Here is an 18,990-nt window from a genome sequence, read left to right on the forward strand (position 1 = left end):
TTTAATCCTTTGGTCCATTGTCCTAACTAGGGTTGTTATTATTGCTGTGATAAAACTCCATGGCCTTGGAGGAGGAAACTTGGGGAGGAAAGGGTTTATTTGGCTTACACTTCTACATCATAGTTCATACTGAAGGAAGTCAGGACAGGAATCTGGAGGCGGAAAATGATGTAGAAGTCATGGGAAAATGCTGCTTACTGGCTTGTCCATCATGGCTTGCTCAGCCTGCTTTCTTATAGAACCCAGGATCACCAGCCCAGGTGTGGCAATACACACAATGGTTTGGTTCCTCCCCCATCAATCATTAATTAAGCAAAGAAAACCAGCCTACAAATCACAATCCCAGAGAACTTAGACAACAATGAGGACACTAAGAGAGACATATATAGATCTAATCTACATGGGAAGTAGAAAAAGACAAGATCTCCTGAGTAAATTGGGAGCATGGAAACCTTGGGGGAGGGTTAAAGGAGAGGGGAGAGGCAGGGAGGGGAGCAGAGAAAAAATCTAGAGCTCAATAAAAATCAATTAATAAAAAGAAAGAAAATGCCCTACAGGCTTTGCTATAACCTGATCGAGAGGCATTTTTTCAGTTGGGGTTCCCTCCCCTCAGATGACTTTAACTTGTATCAAATGGCATAAAACTGGCCAGCACAGCTGACCCCTTGTCAACCCGATGTACAAACATATCACTTTTCTATTAGAACCTTTCCTTTCTCATTTATTCCTAAGATGATATGTTATTATTAAAATCACAGTATGAAATATAAATAGCTTTAAAAGTCTCACATTCTTCACAAATCCAAATACATTGAAAGTTCAATCTCTCTAAAAATCCAAAATCTCTCTTAAAAACTCAAAATCTTTCAACAGTAAAACTGTAAAATCAAAATTAAGTTGAATATTTTCTTACATTAAGGCATAGCCAAATTACCAGTCGCATACAAGGACACAGCCCCTATGTGAACCAAGCAAAACCAAGCTCCAACAGTATAAAGATCTCCACACCCAATTATCTGGGCTCCGCTCAAGAGCTGGGCTTCTCCAAGGGGCTTGGGTCCCTTCTCCAGCTCTGCCATCTGCAGCGGAGTTTTTCTCCTAGTCTCAGGCCAGCTCCTCTCCACAGCTGCTGCTGTTCTTGGTCGTCCCAAGTGGTACTGGCACCTCCATAATGCAAGGGTCTCTTGCTGCAAATGGGCTGCACTTTGAACAACAGCCTCTCCTGAGCTCTCTTCAAGGTGCCAAGCCTCACCTTTTCCGCATGATCCCTTCAGTCCTAGGCCTTTAGCTGCTGTTCCAGCTGTGTCTTCACCAGTGGCTACACTTGACCTCTCATGGCGCCAACCTCAACTGCTCTTCACAACCCCTCAGACCTCTAAAACCAGCATACCTTGGTGAATTTCCACATGACCAAGCTCAGCTGCCGTCACGAGGGAAACCCTCGGTTGCCTCTGGATCACAGCTTCTGTGTGCTGACCCTGAGGAAACACTTCCCAGATTTTACCTCAACAATTCAAGGCTCTTCTTTTTTTTCCCATGTTTTTTTTTTAATTTATTTATTTATTTATTTATTTATTTATTTATTTAAGATTTCTGTCTCTTCCCCACCACCGCCTCCCCTTTCCCTCCCCCTCCCCCAGTCAAGTCCCCCTCCCTCGTCAGCCCAAAGAGCAATCAGGGTTCCCTGCCCTGTGGGAAGTCCAAGGACCACCCACCTCCATCCAGGTCTAGTAAGGTGAGCATCCAAACTGCCTAGGCTCCCACGAAACCAATAGGTACAGTAGGATCAAAAACCCATTGCCATTGTTCTTGAGGTCTCAGTAGTCCTCATAGTCCACTATCTTCAGTGAGACCGGTTTTAATCGAGGCTCTTCTTAGTCACAACTAATTTCCTAGCTCCAGCCGACTAACACTGAGTCACCCAGCAAAGCAAAAGTTTGATAGTGATACTGGTATCTTGCTGATCACAGCTGCTGCTTCTGCCTCAGCTAACCAGAACCAGACTCTTAATTCAAAATAGCAAATGGCCCCAGTAGAGTCTTTCAAGTTCCCTCTGAAACTTCACAAGCCCATCATCTACATTCCTTTCAACAATCTCTTCTTCCAAGGTCCCACAGCTCACCAAGCTTTGAATGCTCAATGATTTTTCTTGCCTAAAGTTCCAAAATCCCTCCACAATCCTCCCCCAAACAACATGCACAGTCAGATCTGTCACAGCAGTACCCCACTGCCTGGTATCAGTTTTTGTCCTAGCTAAAGTCACTATTGCTGTAGTGAAACACCATGACCAAAGCAACCTGGGGAGGAAAGTGTTTCTTTGACTTACACTTCCACATCACTGCTCATCACGGTAGGAAGTCAGGACAGGAATTCAGTGTGGGAACCTGGAGTAAGAAGTTGATGCAGAGGCCATGGAAGGGTGCTGCTTACTGGCTTGCTCATCATCACTTGCTCAGGCTGCTTTTTAAAGAACCCAGGATCACAAGCCCAGGGGTGGAACCACCTACAATGGGCTGAGCCTTCCCAATTCATTAACCAATTAAGAGAATGCCCTACAGCCTTGCCTTGCCTATAGCTGGAGCTTAAGAAGTCATTTTCGCAATTGAGATTCCCTCTTCTCTTAAGGCTTTAGCTTGTGTTAAGATGACATTAACCTAGCCAGCAGAGCCATGTATCTTCAGCAGCTGTGAGAATCATATGCATGATAGTTAAATGCTATTATGTCTTGAGAAGCCCATGCCCACCGCACCTGCGTGCATCTATTCTGCTGTGTTTTGTTGTGTTCTGTTTGTTTTGGTTTTGAGCTATGGTCTCATTACATATCCTTGGCTGGCCAGGAACTCACCATGTAGATCAAGATGGCCTCAAACTTACAACTATCTCCCTTGCCTCTGCCTCCGAAGTGCTGGGATGACAGGCGTGTGCCACCACCCTGCTCCAACTGGGATTTCCTTTAAGCACCCCCATCCCAGCACTCTATTTTGCTCTTAACATCCATGCTTCTATCTATTTTAAACCCTTTCTAATAGACCCCAGCCTTGCTTTAAAAATCAACTGAAATGGATGCAGTGACTTGCCATTCAGACACATGGGTACAGTTAGGCACCCACGTGAACTTTAATACCAGCTTCTACCACAGTGTGCCTGTGAGTATCCAGTGAGAGAAAACACACAGCTCTGAACACAGTGCCTGGAACGTAGCAAGCCACCCACCGTTGCCACAACTACATGCACCTGTTTCAATAACACAAGATTTAAAAGTTAAAGGAAAAAGAAGTCAGTTTTACAGCACTCATCAACTATGACAGTTCTGGATATGAATTCGAACAAAATCTGTTGCAACAGTGCCTCAGCACAAACAGAGATCTCCACTCACTGGAAGAGTGCAATCTGCGATGAGGCAAGTTGACTGGGGATATGGGAAAAGCATCATCACCTATAAAATCCACGTAAATAATCCATAGAGAAAATTAATATAATGCAAATAAGAAGAAACAACAGTGCATAAAATAGTGAAATCATTATAATACTTTATAGAATATGTCTTATATCTAATAGCTTAAGATAAATTACACTTCAGCAAGTTTGTCCAATCAATTTTAACTGATTTAGCAGTATGCCGGAAATGCACTCAAATACACCTAGATATATAATTTTTCTGTTACAAAATTATGCGCATGATAGAAAATGGATTCTTCAAAACGGGGCTAAGAGCTCACTTAACCATAGGAAGATTTGTCAGTCTGAGCTCCAATAACCTCAGGAGTTTTATGAAACTCTTCATGGCATTTTTTTAAAATGTCATGCATGTGTACAGGCCTGTGGTGGTCAAAATAGCTATTTGTTATGGAAAGGGAATAAATTAATCATTTAGAAATGATAAAGATGGCAAAACAACATTTTATAGCCCAAATTATCATGTCCATTTGTTTGTTTGTTTACACAGGGCTTTTCTATGCTGCTCTAGCTGGCTTGGAACTCACAATGTAGCTGGGACTAGCCTTAGGTGACCCTCTTGCCTCTGCCTGTTAAGTTCTGAGATTGTACCCACAACACACCATGCCTAACTCTATGCAGATTATCTAATAAGATTTTTTTTTACCCTTATAATATGGTTATCTCCATTCTGCACAAAATGTCCATTAAAGACAAAGAATCAAAACCAGAAACTCCATGAAAACTGCCACTTACTTTTCAAGTGTTCTGCTGTGATCTTTTCGTTAGCACTGGCTGCATCTGAGTCCCCTGTCAAACTCTTTTCCCGGACTCCAGCAGCTGGGAGGGTTTCAAAACCATTTCCAAAGCATCCCGTGCTGATCTCCATACAGTCAGGTCGGCCCCCAGACAAAGCTGCTGTGCATGTCTCAAACAGAACCATATTTGGGAAGTTCTGTCTCCCAATGATGATTTTTCTTCTCCGTTTCAAATTTCCAGAATGTAATTTTTCACTAACGTGACTTTTCTTTAAGAGATGCCTAGAAACATTTCTTCTCTTCAAAGGTTTCTTTTTCTGCAGCTTTTGTTTTCTGGTGCTGTAATTAATATTTTCATTTTTGTTCCAATGTTTGCCCAACAGTGGACATATGGAACAGCTCTGTAGTTTAGATCCCATAGCAGTAATTCCATTGGGACCAGCTAAATCCTTAGGATGCACGGCAAGACCAGCCGCCACCAAGACATCTGCTCCACTGTCGTTCTTGTGAATGACATCCACTTCCAATACTGCTGCAGGACCATATGCCCTAAACTGAAAAACTAAACCTGATTTGCATAGGAAATCTTGAAACAACTGCCTGGCTTCATTATTCCACAACTTCCGTGTAGCAGGTAAGACACCATGCAGGCTACATGGATAGCTCTGCTTTGGCAAACTCATAATTTTCTCAGGTACAGATTTAAGATTTATTGCTTTGGAGTGAGGTATATGAACAGAAAGTCCATAGTCAATCAAGACAAGATGTAAAGATTGATCCAACACGTGAAAAATTTCTGCTCTGCTCCACTGACCCTCCAACTCACTTTTGATCAGGCAATTGGAACTGGGAATCATGTGCTCTAGCGGCAAGGCTTGCAAGGGCTCTGGTAAGTCAGCAAGCAAGGTGAAGAGGTATTGCACTGTATAAAAGAAATCCTCCAGCTGCACACAGAAGTCTGAGGGGTCATCGACAACAGTGGCAATACCTCCATACCGCCTGCCATTTTGGAACGGTGCCCAAATAAATGGCTGGATTACCCAAGGTGACAAAAGAGTCTGGGACTCCAGGCTGAAACAGTACCTGAAGATTGCAGTTTGTTTTCTTCCACCAGTGACGTAGTTACATTTAAATACCAGCAAAGCAACATGCCATCTACCAACATTTCCACTTCCCAGGCATCGTCTAAATATCTCAGAGCAGTAATGCTCATTTTCAAATGGGCAAATAAACACACAATGAACTCAAGGATCATTTTCTTAGAATATGTAAAGCAAATCCATTCATGAGACATGCCTTGTCTTGGAATACTTCTGATCTCTCTACTAAGTACCTTGGTATTATTTACAGGCACTACTTCATGCTGCCCATGATTCATTAAAAAAACCAAATACTTTCTCATGCACCCACTGCTCTTCTGTTTTGGGTTGGTACCACTTTAAATCTCTCTTAGATATTGACAAGAACTCTAACCCCCTTTTAATATTATCCATTGGTAAAAAAAAGGGAATTGTCTTCTTTAGGAATTAATCATGCTAAATCTGATGTTTTCTGATTTTTCAGTAAGTTCAAGTGAAATCCCTTAGTCTTTGATGCATAAATCATTTTGGCTTCTTCAAGCTGTCCATATCTTACCAGTTCAGTAGGAATTTCTACCAGTTGTTGGGAGAGTGGTGTGAAGATCACAGAACCATCATACAGATTTACTCTTCTTGCCTTTGAGTGGCTGTTCTCAAGGATACTAAGTTTGTGAGAGATGGCCTGGGGCGTCTGCCATGCCAGTTCCTGTAGCTTAGAACAGGGTGACCAGCTCAGCAACTTCTTGATGACACATTTATCGCCACAAGTTATATTGACTTCCCACTTCTCATCGTGTATCTTCAATAATTCACAAGCAATTATTCTGTTAATTACTCCCAAGGAAAAATAATCTGCAATTTTGCTTTTACACATTTCAGTGGGCTCATTCCATCTTATCCTATGAAGAAAAGAATACATTCCCAGCCTGGGGATAGTTAAGAGTTCCCTGTTAACTGAATAAACTTTAGATCCATTTACTATGGCAGTATTACCATGATCTATTACTATGTCTTCCCTAAGAACTTCCACTTCAAAGGATTCTGGCAGCAATACTCCCTTTGTGATGTCTCTGGACACAGTATGGTCACTAGAGTATTCTATATGACCTCTTGCCAGAGGGCTCAGGGAGGTCTGCTTTTTCTGGCCATTTGTTCTTTCATTTAGAACACCGGTGAGTCCTATGACTTCATTTTCATTCCCAGCAAGTGGAATGTAAAAATTGGCCAGATAGTAGCTAGTGGGTGCAGACTCTTTAACATGGGTACTCAGGTCAATGTGGGGTTGAAGAATCTTTGTGACCGGGGGTCTACGAAGGATGAACGGCCTTTGGGAAGCTACTTGATTTAAGTCTTTGGTAAATAATTTTGATACTGTCTTTTGTGATGTGGGGCCCATGCCATTTTCTTCAAGCATGTGTGCAGATCCAAGAGTGAATCTTCCATTTTTATTTTTAAGTCTGTACTTACAGGGCCTCTTCACTTTGCTTTTTGGTATGGGTTCAACTTCACAACAAATTGATGATTTCAAACTCCTGGCATATACACGTTGGGGATGCATCAAATTGATATGTTTGGTTTGCAGAATGTGTTGCTAGGCTAGTTTTATTTATTGTATTGTGGCAACAGTTGCTTTCTGTGCTTTCTTTCAAAGGAACAGTGAATGCCTGATTTAACCTCTGATTCTTTTCCACACCCCATGCTTCCTTGGAGTGGTTTTCTCCATAAACATTAAGTAGCAATTTTATTGTTTGATTTATATGTTGATACCCATCATATAAGTCTATACCAAGTTGCCCATCTGATTCCCTGGACAGTATTACTGCTTTTAAGGGCTTCCCTAAGAAACTGTCTTCAAACCATCTGTTGATTTCTCGTGGAATATCTATATCTCTAAGACCTGACAGAAAACACTGAATTGCTTGCATAGGTGTAAATAGCAGCTCTGGAAATTGATCAGAAATGGCACACAGCATATTTTCTTCTACAAATTGCTCATTCCCATAGTCCACAAAATAAACACAAGGGCCAGATGATGACTCTGTTGTCTTCACCAAGGCTCTGTATGGGAGCCCATCCTCTATGTATTTAGAGATACACAATCTCATTTTGTTCCAGTCATACGTGGAAGACATTTTAAGGCTAATCATCTCTGTGATTCTTGTCTCCAACATCTCTAAATCTTTACTGTTTCTACAAAGCTGGCAATAGAACTTTTTGGGACTATACACATGAGATATATACACATCTTCTTCACTTCCAATCTTTATATCAAAGGAAGAGTAATAGTAACTGTAAAGACTGACTGAAAGTGGGAGTGGCCTTGATAAGACACTGCAGTGGATGGAGCTACAACGAAGGAAATATTTACTTGCACTTGTAAGTGATGACTGTAAATCCACTAAGTTACATAAGCATCTAGGGTGTATAAGAACTAAGGCATACACGATACAAGTAAATAATCCTCCACATGAAGCAATGAAATTTCCAAAGTCTCTGGATGCTTCTGCTGTCCAGTCTAATAGACTACAAGTCGTGGGATCAACTAAATAGTTGAGGCAGCATCTGAATGCTTGGGCTTCTAAAGCAAGAAAATGTGGGTTGATGGCACAAAGATCTTTAATGAAAACTCTCTCTTGATTTCCATAGTCAACAAATATTAGTTCAACTTCTTGATCTGATGCTTGAGTCAAAATGGCAGCCCTGTACCACTTCCCATCTCTGGAATGCTTAGCCACACAGGCTATCTTCCCAGTCTGATATGGTTCTGGATGAACACTGTAATAATCTTGAATTTGTTCCATCAGTAATTTCAAATCCTCTAACTTACACAGAAGCTGGCATGAAAAGTCACCTGGACCATGACAATAAGAACAGTTGACTTCGAGAAGTTTCCCTGGCTCGAACACATATGCCTTATAAGGCTGTGATGAGATGGGTTCAGAACACAAGTTGAAAGAACTGTTTAGATCCAGGAACCTGTGTAAAGATGAGAGATTTTCTTTCAGCTTTTCAGAATGACATTTTTCAGGCTTAGGTCTTTTGAGAGGGGCAGAGGCCACAACATTTTTATCGTGAAGTGTATCTTTAGGTTTTAACTTTAACACTGAACAGTCTCTGACAGATTTGGGGAAGTCTTCTGATGCTACCTCTGCAGACTCTGCATATCCAGCTTGGAGCATCAGGGAGACAACATCTGTATTTTCAGGGGCTTCAATATTCTGAATAGTCACCATGTACTTGTCACCTTTTTTTGCTCGAACTTGAAGCAAAATTGCTTTGTTCAGAACAATTTTTTTGAAATAATCTGTTGCTGCCTGTAACCATAAATCTGTGACAGGAGATAACTGTGCAAGTGAACAGTGCATGGCTAAGGGAGGCAAACCACAAAATTCTGGAAGCAAAATTTTTGCATCAAAAAATGGTATGGAGTCAGTACTTCCATAATCCAAGAGGTAAACATTAATCCAGTAATCATTCATTCCAGTGATGATGGCTCGGTAAAAACATCTGTCCTTGCTATATCTGGCACAACAGAACAGTCCAGGTTCAGGGTTTCTCAGGGTTAGTTCATCATTTTCAGATGCATCATAAAATGTATTTAAAGATTTCATTATGTCTTCAAATTTCTTCTGATGCTTACTAATGCGTACCCAGAAATTTGATGGGTTCAGTACACTCACTACAAATGCTATGTGGGTAGAGTCTATCTCCATTCTTACTGTTTTGATAGGAAAACCTGCTTTGAAGTCCTCTTTTTCATTTAGTCCACCCATTGACTGTTCAACATTCCCAATGAAACCATCAATTGCAAAGCTGCCTGTATCAGAAGTGTCTGCCTCACTCAAGGCATTGGAAATGTTTGACTCAAATTCAGGGCAAAGTATTTGTGTGCCCAGAGTCCTCAGCAGACACTTAGTATTAATTACAGATTCTTGAGACTGTAAAGTCACATAATACAAACGTTCATCCTCACAGAACCAGTCAATGTGGGCATATACTATTTGCCCTAACAGGGCTTGCCGAAATGTAGTCAGTTGTCGTTTTCTGACTTCTGGGTCTGGACAATGTAAATATGTCAGAGAACATGGAAATGAAAACAACGGTGCAAAACTAAAATCCTGTTTCAGTTTCTTCACGTGAACGGAGGGTATAGATTCACTGCTGCCGTAATCCATGAACCAAATCTTCACTTGATTGTTGGGCAATAGCTGCTGGAGAATTCCTCTTTGCCACTGTCCATTTGTCCCTTTAGCAACACACAGGAGTCCAAAGTTATCGCAAGTGGGGTTGTTTTCTTGATCTATTGTGTTGTAATGCAAATTCATACACTCTGTCAAGTCTTCTAGCTCTGGAATCCACTTAAGTAACTGGCAATAAAATTTCTCAGGACTCAGTGCTGATGACACTTTGATGCTGTCCAAACTTCCCACCGGTATAGATGGCTGGAAATTATCTAGGAGATACTGAACATCAAGTGAAACACTGTTACTACTTAATGATGACTCGGGGCTTTTTTGGTGTAGGAGGTCTGGCATTGGCTTGGGGAGTTCCTTTAGTATCTCCACAATGAGAAGGAATGTATCCCTATCAATGAATCTTCCTAATTGCAATTCAAGAACTTCAGATATAACTTTGGGCGCCTCAAGAAGAATCATTTGAAGAGGCAAAACTGTTTGCATATTGACTTTCAGCTGTATTCCTACTAGTGACTTGAAATAATTCAAAGCCTTGGGAGACCATTTCTCTCCAACTGGGAGTATGTTGGCAAAAATGCCAAATACAACTCTGGGAGGGAGCTCAAATAACTTGTCACAAGCAGAGGCTAGCCGAGTGCCATCGACTCTCAGCTCTTCTCCCCGATCAATGAGCAGCACTGTGTAGAGTTCATTGGTCTTCCCCACCACTATGCCTCTCTGCCATTCTCCAGTCACCTTTTCCTCCACCAGACAGAACTCATCGACTCTCACATCATTCTTCACTTTGGGGATATACTGTATTTCCCTCTGCAATATGTGATAGTCAAAGTGACACTCATGATTGCTTTTGCCTTGAAATTTCACAAGAATATCCTTGTGACACTCGATATGTAAAACTGTCAGATCCACATCTAAAAATGTTGGTAATAAAGATGTAGAATTCATTTTCTAAAAAAACAAATAAGTACAAATTAGCAGATAGGTGGCTATCAATACTATATAAAATTGGTCTTATATAAATTTGGTAGATAATACAAAGCACATGTTTTTACATTCATTTGGGGGGAGGTGAGACATATATGACACAGTGTGTGAATGGATCTCAGAGGACAACCCGTGGGAGTTAGTCCTTCTACCATGTAGGCTCTGGACATCAAAGTCACATCATCAGGCATGGTGGCATGTGCCCTTATTCACTGAGCCATCTCATCAGTCCTCACTTTTTAAAATCATAATCAAACACCTTGGCAAAAAAAATGTATGTACTAGGCAAAATATTGTTGACATAAGATGTGCTGAGATACTCACCTTTACACATCAGAAAATCTCTCGAAGATAACAAGACAAAAGAGTGTAGATAATTATTGGAATACACAGAGGTAATCCTTACTTCCCAGAAAACTTAGCAAACTTATACTAGATAACAGATGTGGTATAATGGAAAAGATAAATCAGGTTCGGTAGTGACTTCATTTTCCTCCTGGGAAAAAACAAGCTTCCTTTGGGGCTTCTAATAACCAGCAATTCAAGGGGACAAGAGAAGAAAACAAGGGCAGATATAAGTCAAAGAGGAGACAAAGTGTGCCTGCCATCTTTCTCTTGTGCTAACTTGCTATGCTTAGACCCTACCAACATCATTATGCAGAACAAGGCTATTCACTGACTAGGGAGCAAAGTACTGAGGCCTAAATGCCACTAAAGTAGGATAATCCTGCAAAGACAGTGAAGCCTGAGCAGACTTAACCCTCACAGAACCAACCACAAAAAGAAAGAAAAGTTTAAGCCATGAGAGATAACTTTGCTTCTATTTTGGTCTCCATATCTAGAAAATTCTAAAAATATTAAAGTAAATATAAAGAAACTTTAAAATACTCTCAGTGCTCTAGACTGATTTTGAAGCATACCCCAGCGTACATGGCTGAACACTATTATAATGTTTTTTATCATGGCCTGGCTCTGGCTGGTGGGCCCATCCTTTCTGCAGCACACCATCTTCACTTCACAGCCACAAAGGGACCAGCAGAGCTCCTTTGTCAAATGTATGGATCTTGGGATGTATTAGCCAATCAAAGCCCAAAGACACAAGGAAGCTGTATGAGCAGGTCCTTTAAAACACCAGAGGCCAATCCCTCCAGACCACTATTCCTTCCATTAATCCAAGGGCTCTCACAAACTCACTTCACGCCAGTGAAAAAGAAAAAAAATTAAGTCTGGGTTACCCATAGCTCGCACCTAAAGTCAATAGCACGCCAAAACAGATTGCTGAGGGATTATACTCGAACCCACTGGGGAGTTCCCTGAAGAAATCAATGAAAATCTTCACAGTGGACAGGCATACTTATCAGAAGAAGAAGTTGTTTAAGTTGAAGATACCTACAGATTCATGGGCAGTAGTTAATGGTTTCCAGAGAGCAGTAGGAACCTATAGGAAACAGCCAGGGAGATGTATTAAAAAGGGGTGTGAAGAAGTGGTGTGCAGGTGAATTCTCACATAATGGTGCTCATCAAAGACCTACACTGTGGAAGACATTAATTGTGTAAAAACAAAATCTATTCTGAGGATGTCAATCAGCCTCCTATACCTGCCTTCCCCAAAGCTTACTCAATGGGATCACGAAAAGAGTTCCTGCGTTGTGGACAAAAGCCAAATCTTCCTTCAGCTACTGACCACCTAAAATTCAGAGAATATTCAGGAAAAAAATAAGCCAGGAACTCAAAAGCAAATCAGTAATTTTTTGTTTTTACAAGGACCAGCTCTGTCATTTCAAGATCCTATCCTTGCTCTGTGTAGGGGTCTTGAGGGAGGTCACTCACTATGGAGTTAGAATACAAGTTCACAAATGTGTCTTATTTTTGTATCCCATTCCACAATATTGAAAATATTCAGTTTATACATCTCTAATTGCCCATTTGCTTCCACAGTTGTGCGTCAAGCAACACAGAGAGATGCAAACAAAGCATATGAGGAAGTCTAAATTAGACATTCCATGAATTCATCACATAGACTTGTGTCCTCCTCTACTTTAAAACTTAGTATACATTTGGATATTCTGGTTTTGAAAACTCAATTGCATGTTTAATTAATTAATTAATTGCTTAGTTTTAATTAAGTTCAAATTCAAAGCTTGAAATCTTGAAGAAATTTTTATATTAAAATTTTGCAGTATCATAGGTCCTCTAGGGTTTGAGAAAAATGTAATATACACTTAAAATTGATGTTCATTGTGTGTGTGTGTGTGTATGTGTGTGATCAAAGCAGAAGCATGGAATATTTGGAAGGGAAGGAAGCCATCAAGAATGAACCAAATCTACTGCAGAGAACTGTAAAGGAGGATAAAAAAGTATATTGTTAAATATGTATAAAATATCATAATGAAATATAATTTGTACTCTAAGCAAAAAATGTTTTTAATTAATATGGAGGATTCTTCATATATTGAATTTCCATATATATATGTATATATACTGAAATTTTCTATAGAATACATTATAGATGATGTCACTCCTTTGAGTTTGCCTTCTATGAATTAGCATCAAGTTAAGTCTTCCAGTAGGGCCAAATGAATATAAGTGAGCCATATTTCTAATCATTAGGACTATAGCTGCACTAAACAAAAAGGACATGGCTTTGCTTTAGTTTTATCTTTCTTTACTCGATTGAGGTGAAATTTACATAACATAAAATCATCCATTTTCAAGACTGCAACCAGAAGCACTCTGCAACCACTACCTCTACCAATTCCTGTACTTCCTGTCACCCCAAAGAAAACCACATACCCATTGAGCAGTATCTCCCCATTATGTACCACATCCCTGGAAATTCCCAACTTTCTATAAATTCAGGTTCTTTCCCCTGAATATTATATTCCTGTGGAATCTTGCAATATTGGACCTTTTGTGGCTTCTTTCATTTAGCGTAATGTTCCAGACAGAGTTCAACCATGCCATTGTAACAAGTATTGAGATTTTATTCCATTTTTTACATTTTTCCTGTGTTCCTATTTTAACCTCGATGTTGTTCCTTTCTGTGTGTATACAACTTGTGGTTTTCTTTTATAATATTTGATTTGATTTTTTTGGCACTAGTGGGAATTGAATGCATGTGAGGCAAGTGCTCTCCCACTGAGGTACAGTCTTCTCTCGGTTCCATTATTTTAGTGCTGTGACGTAACATATAAAAACTATGCCATTGTGCCTTGTTCTAGTTTATCCCCTTCTTCTTCTCCCACGCCCATGCTTCCTGACCCTCCCTAGCCCCTCTGGTTTCCTTCTTTCCCTCAGATAGTTCCCTTTGCTACTGTCACATCAGGATTCCCTGTCCTCTCTTTTTAGCCTCCCCTGAAATCTCTCTTGCTGCTCACGATCACCTTTCTAAATTTATGACCTACACACACACGCACAAGGTGGGGTGTGTGTGTGTGTGTGGTATTTTTCCCTAACAGATTTTATACTGCTTCTTCAGTGTATGTTTTTGACATTTGACTAGAGTATACCATGGGAAGGTTCTTTTCTGTCCATGTCCATTTGAGTTCTAAATACCTCATGTGTTTGGATACCAGTTTTCTTAAGAGTTGGAGAGTTTTCTGCCATAATTTCACTGAACAGATCCTCTTTGCCTTTAGTGTGTACCTCCGTTCCTTCTATTCCATGGATTCTTGGATGTGTCTCTTGATTATATCGCAGTTTGGGGATATGGTGGTCATTGTCATTTGTTTATTTCATTGACTTTGTCATCAACCCTCGGTCAGTCTGCTTGGTCGAGGTTACTGGTGATGGACTCCACTGCATGATTGCTCGATTCATTGAGGCTTTTAATGTCCAGGCATTCTGTTTTGTTTTGTTTTGTTTTGTTTTGTTTTGTTTTAATCTCAGGGCCTTTGCTAACATTTCTGTTCACATTGTAGATCTCTTTCATTCCTTTTCAGATATTTTCTTCAATGTAGCTAATGTTTCTCTCCAGGTCCCATATTGAATCCATCTGTCTGTATGTATCCTCTTTGTATTGCTATCCATTTGAGGGGGCAAGAAGCACTCAAACTCTTCATCTGCTATGTTAGCCTGTTTATTATTATTTAGTATGTTTCAGTTACTTGAGTGAAGATCTTTTAGAGGAGCCATGTTCTAATGCCTTTTCCTACTTCTGGAAATTTATTTTACTTGTTGAAATTTGTGCAACTGTGGTTCAGAAGTCTTCGGTTTTCCCTGGAGATGGTCTTTTTGAGCACACTGCTCGAGGAAGCTTCATCTCTAGCACCATCAGCAAGGGGAATATAAACTGCTTTTGGAAGTTGTCTCTGCTTCTCATCCCCCTGACAAGAATCCACATAACCGGGCTGTGTTTGGTTTCCTTCCTTCTGCTGTGCTTCACATCTTTATCTGGACACACTGAGGTTTCCCTTTATCTCCTTCATGTGTTTCTGATGCTCTTTCTCTCCTTGGCTTACAGCGTAATTTTACTTATTCTAAATCTCCCTTTCCCAGCACACACAGAAGCAGCTTCTAGCCCACCATCTTACCCCTTCGGGGATAAAATTAATTTGATTATCTGTTTAACATATATAATTGCAGAGTCTTAATATGTAGACAATAGATAATGATTAATTCTTGGTTTCCTTTTTAATGGCAAGTCTTCCAATCATAGTATTGTGTACATATGCCTCAATTCAGATCAATAACACTTCGAGCACTTGTAGGGTATGTGTACTTAGGGGCCCCAGGGTCTATGTATTAAAGAGTATAGGTTAAAACCTATACCCATTTTGCTTTCCATGGGCTTAATTTAAAAGCATAACAGAACAGTCCTTCACAGCTACAATACTTTAAATATTTAAAAGCTTTTCAGTACATTAGTTTAACTGATTTTCACAATTAATTTTTCATTGTTCAGGCCCAAAACTGAAGGTCAAGAGGTTCAGAAGCACCGGCCCAGATTTCTGATGTTCATCCCCACTGTATTATCACCCCCAGTTTTTGCCACTGTTAAGTTACATGAACCATATAATTATGAGGGAAAAAAACTGAAAATAAGAATAAAGTTTCAAATACAAGGAAAACCAAAGTAAATAAGATCAGCTTATTAATTCTTCCTTTTCCAAAAATGTAGGCTAATTCTGGTGAAATTTTGGCCAAGAACTTGGCAAAGTCATCCTGTATTAAATTATTCAAATTCTAAGTGTGTATCTATAACCTGGATTTCCTCCTCTTGATTTCTGTATATATTCAAGTTTATTTCTAAGTTCTGGTTTTAAATTTAGTAGAAACAAATCAGTGTGCAGTATTTTTATTCTATGTGTTTACAAATTAGGACATTGGTTTTTACTGGCATAAAAACACCACCTACAACCAATTCTGGCCCCAACAAAACATTTTGCAACGCCTAAAGAAATATTTGGTTGTGGAGAAATATGTATAGCTCAATAAAAACAATAAAAAACAAAAAAAATTTAAAGGAAATAAATATTCGGTTGGTGCTACTCAACTAAAGGGGACAGTGCTACTGGCAACTAGTGGGTAGAGGTCAACAGTGCTGCTAAATATCCAAGAGAAGAATCTCATATATGTACTATCTTCCAGGCTGTGGTGGCACACACCTTTAATTCCAGCACTCTAGTGGCAGAGGTAGGTGGAGTTCTGTGAGTTTGAGGCCAACCTGACCTATAGAGCGATTTCCAGCACTGCCAATACACAGAAAAACCCTGTGTATGAAACAAAATAAATAAATAAATAAATAAATAAATAAATAAATAACAAAAAAATACCTAGCCCCAAAATTCAGTAATGCAAGGTTTGAAAAACTTCTCTAAGAAAAGCAAAAATAAATCCCAAATAGAAAATTAATGCTTTTTAAACAACCTAAAAGGAAGAAATGTGAAACTATTTCTCTTATATTAAAGAAGTTTTTCAAGAGACAAAACCCAGAAGTCATAAAAAAGTATGCTTTTGAAATCATAGTAAGCAAAATGAAGCTTCTTTTAAATGCTAAAAGTCTATTTAATACACTAATGGAAAGATTTTCTCAAGTCATGTATTTTCAGTTACCTATGATTCCACTCTCTTGTATCTCACAGTTTAGGAATCAGTTCCTTTTGTCTGGGTTGCTGTAACACTGATCTAATAAAAAGCTTCTTTCCTCTGCAATGCTAGAATCCCATTCAGTCTTCCTGCATGTGCCCTTAATTCTGAATTGCACTGACCTGTAACAGTCCCAGGATTGTGAGCAATGAGCTCTTAGAGATGCAAGCATGTACTAACTATCCTGCTACCCAGGGACTTCTAACTTCACTAAGGGAGAACTAGATCTTCAGAAAGAATGTGGAGCCCCGTGGTCTAACCAGCAACAGCACTGCCTGGATCTGGATATTGTGCCTTGTTATTGGTCTCATTTCCTCTGTGGCCCCTCCCTCTGACACTACCACAGCTGCATCTGCTTGGGCTTCCTATAAACGTCCTTGCTTACAGGTGCTCTCAGCACACAGCTCATCCACTCGCCTCTCTCTGAGTTTGGGCCAGAGTATTTCCTGCTAGATGAGACCATTCTAACTAAAAATTCTTCTGTGTGAAAATTAACAGAACTAGTGTCCCTTCCTAACCTCACCTCGTCTCTCTCTCTCTCTCTCTCTCTCTCTCTCTCCCTTTCTTCCTCCCCTCCCTCAAGTTATATTAATGTAGTTGTTCTCCAAATTTTGGTCTCAGGTTCTCTGAGCACTCAAAAATATTATTAAAAACTTCAAACTGTTTTTGCATATGTGGCTGACATCTACCAACACAAGAGAACTATAGTTTTGAAATATTTAGCAATCAATTTTAAAATAATAAATTCAGTAAATGTTAGCATAAACATTTTCAAGACATGCAATATTTTTCAAAACAGAAAATGATAAAGAGTTAACTTTATAACATGCACAAACTATAATGTTTAGTGCTTAATTAAAATAGCTGGGCTCTTGTACCTGCTTCTATATTCAATGTGTTTCAATAAATTTACTAGGCATATATATGAATAAGATCGAGACACAGAAGAAGACTTAGTAGAGGGGGAAGATGGTTTTTGATCGGCACAAAAACTTAGTAAGCATCGTTTCTAAGCAGTTACTTAAAATATGCAAAAGAAAAATAAATGGAGGAATATGTTACACTCTACTAGAACATCCACTGGTTTGTCTTGAGATTGAACTTTCAAACATGAATGAGTTCATAAGATGCTGTATCAATTTGTATGAAAATATTGGTGTAGCCACTTATACAGGACTAGCATATCCAACAGCGACACGATCAAATTAATTAACAGTGCCAGCAACCTTGTCAGAAAAATCATCAAGTCGTGACAGGACACTAATTTTCTACTTCTCTAAATTTTGCCTTAGAACTTGAGTTTTGTCGCTGACAAATGCTGCCTGCTGTTTTCCTTAAAGTGACAAGTTTGCTTCACCCTGCAAGATCCCCAAAGGTAAATAAGAACACCTTGTCAGGTTGTTTTATGCAAAACACAGAGAGGAAAAAGCAAATTCTGTTTGCAGCTCAGATCAGTTATCACATGTCAACACCACTATAAAGGCCTTTAGAAATACCTTTCATCCAATCACATGAGATCATATATTACAAATATATATATATATATATAATATTTATATATCCTCAAAAGTCAACCTGCAGTACCATCACTAGTGCTCAATAAAAGGTAACGTTACATATAACTGGCACCTTTTCACCACAAGTGTTTGGTAGTGAAGAATACAATGACTATTCATAGGCCTCTGTGCCCCTTCCTTGGTCCACACAAGCAGCCAGTAACTTGGCTCACTGCTGCTTCTGTGTCACCGTGTAGGACTAATGCCATGAAAAGGGCACCAGGATAACTTAAGAGGCAAGGATATTTCCAATAAAGAGCCCTGGAAAACTTACACTTATGAACAAGAAATGAAGATGAACTAGAGAGATAGCTCAGCATTTAGAGAACACTTCCCACTCTTCCGGAAGATTTGAGTTCCCAGAATCCACACTTTGATACTCACAACTGCTTCTCATTCTGTCTCCAGGAGATTGGATACCCTCTTCTGGCATTTCTGCAAACACACGCTCACATGTACATATCCTCACACAAATATATACACATGCATTATTAAAATTTTGTAAAAATGGTAAAATGAATCACTAAGTTGAACCTCTAGCTCATAAAGCACTTAAAAGTTAACTCAAACTAGATAAAGAACCTGCCTATGAGACTCACAAAAAAAATCCTTAGAATAAATGTTCAAGACTTCAATAAGCCACAGCTTGGTTCCTGAAATATAATTCTGAAAGTCTAAATAACAATGAAAAACATATAATTTGAAAGATCACAAATTAAAAAAAATGTTTATTTCCTAGAGAAAACTATGAGAAGGTTTAAGAATTACTTAGGAGACAGTATTTGCAAATATTCAATAAGGAACTTGATTCACAATATAAATAAATATCTCCTAAACCAAACAATAAGAAGATACATGAAACAATTCTAAAATAAACAAAAATTAACTAGGGATG

General features: G+C 39.3%; 1 protein-coding gene across 1 annotated transcript; it reads right to left on the reverse strand.

Annotated features, from left to right (window-relative positions):
* Positions 1-4,156: 4,156 nt before the first annotated feature.
* On the reverse strand, positions 4,157-10,650 carry Tdrd15 (tudor domain containing 15). Its single transcript, XM_050141886.1, is given in 5 exon segments — positions 4,157-5,286; positions 5,289-5,583; positions 5,585-5,696; positions 5,698-6,833; positions 6,835-10,650. Coding segments are annotated over 5 exon segments (6,252 nt in total). The 5' UTR covers positions 10,414-10,650.
* Positions 10,651-18,990: the final 8,340 nt, after the last annotated feature.

This window comes from Alexandromys fortis, unplaced genomic scaffold (genome assembly GCF_014885135.2).
Source record: "Alexandromys fortis isolate MF-2015 unplaced genomic scaffold, M_Fortis_MF-2015_v1.1 scaffold_30, whole genome shotgun sequence".
In the NCBI taxonomy this organism is placed as follows: domain Eukaryota; kingdom Metazoa; phylum Chordata; class Mammalia; order Rodentia; family Cricetidae; genus Alexandromys; species Alexandromys fortis.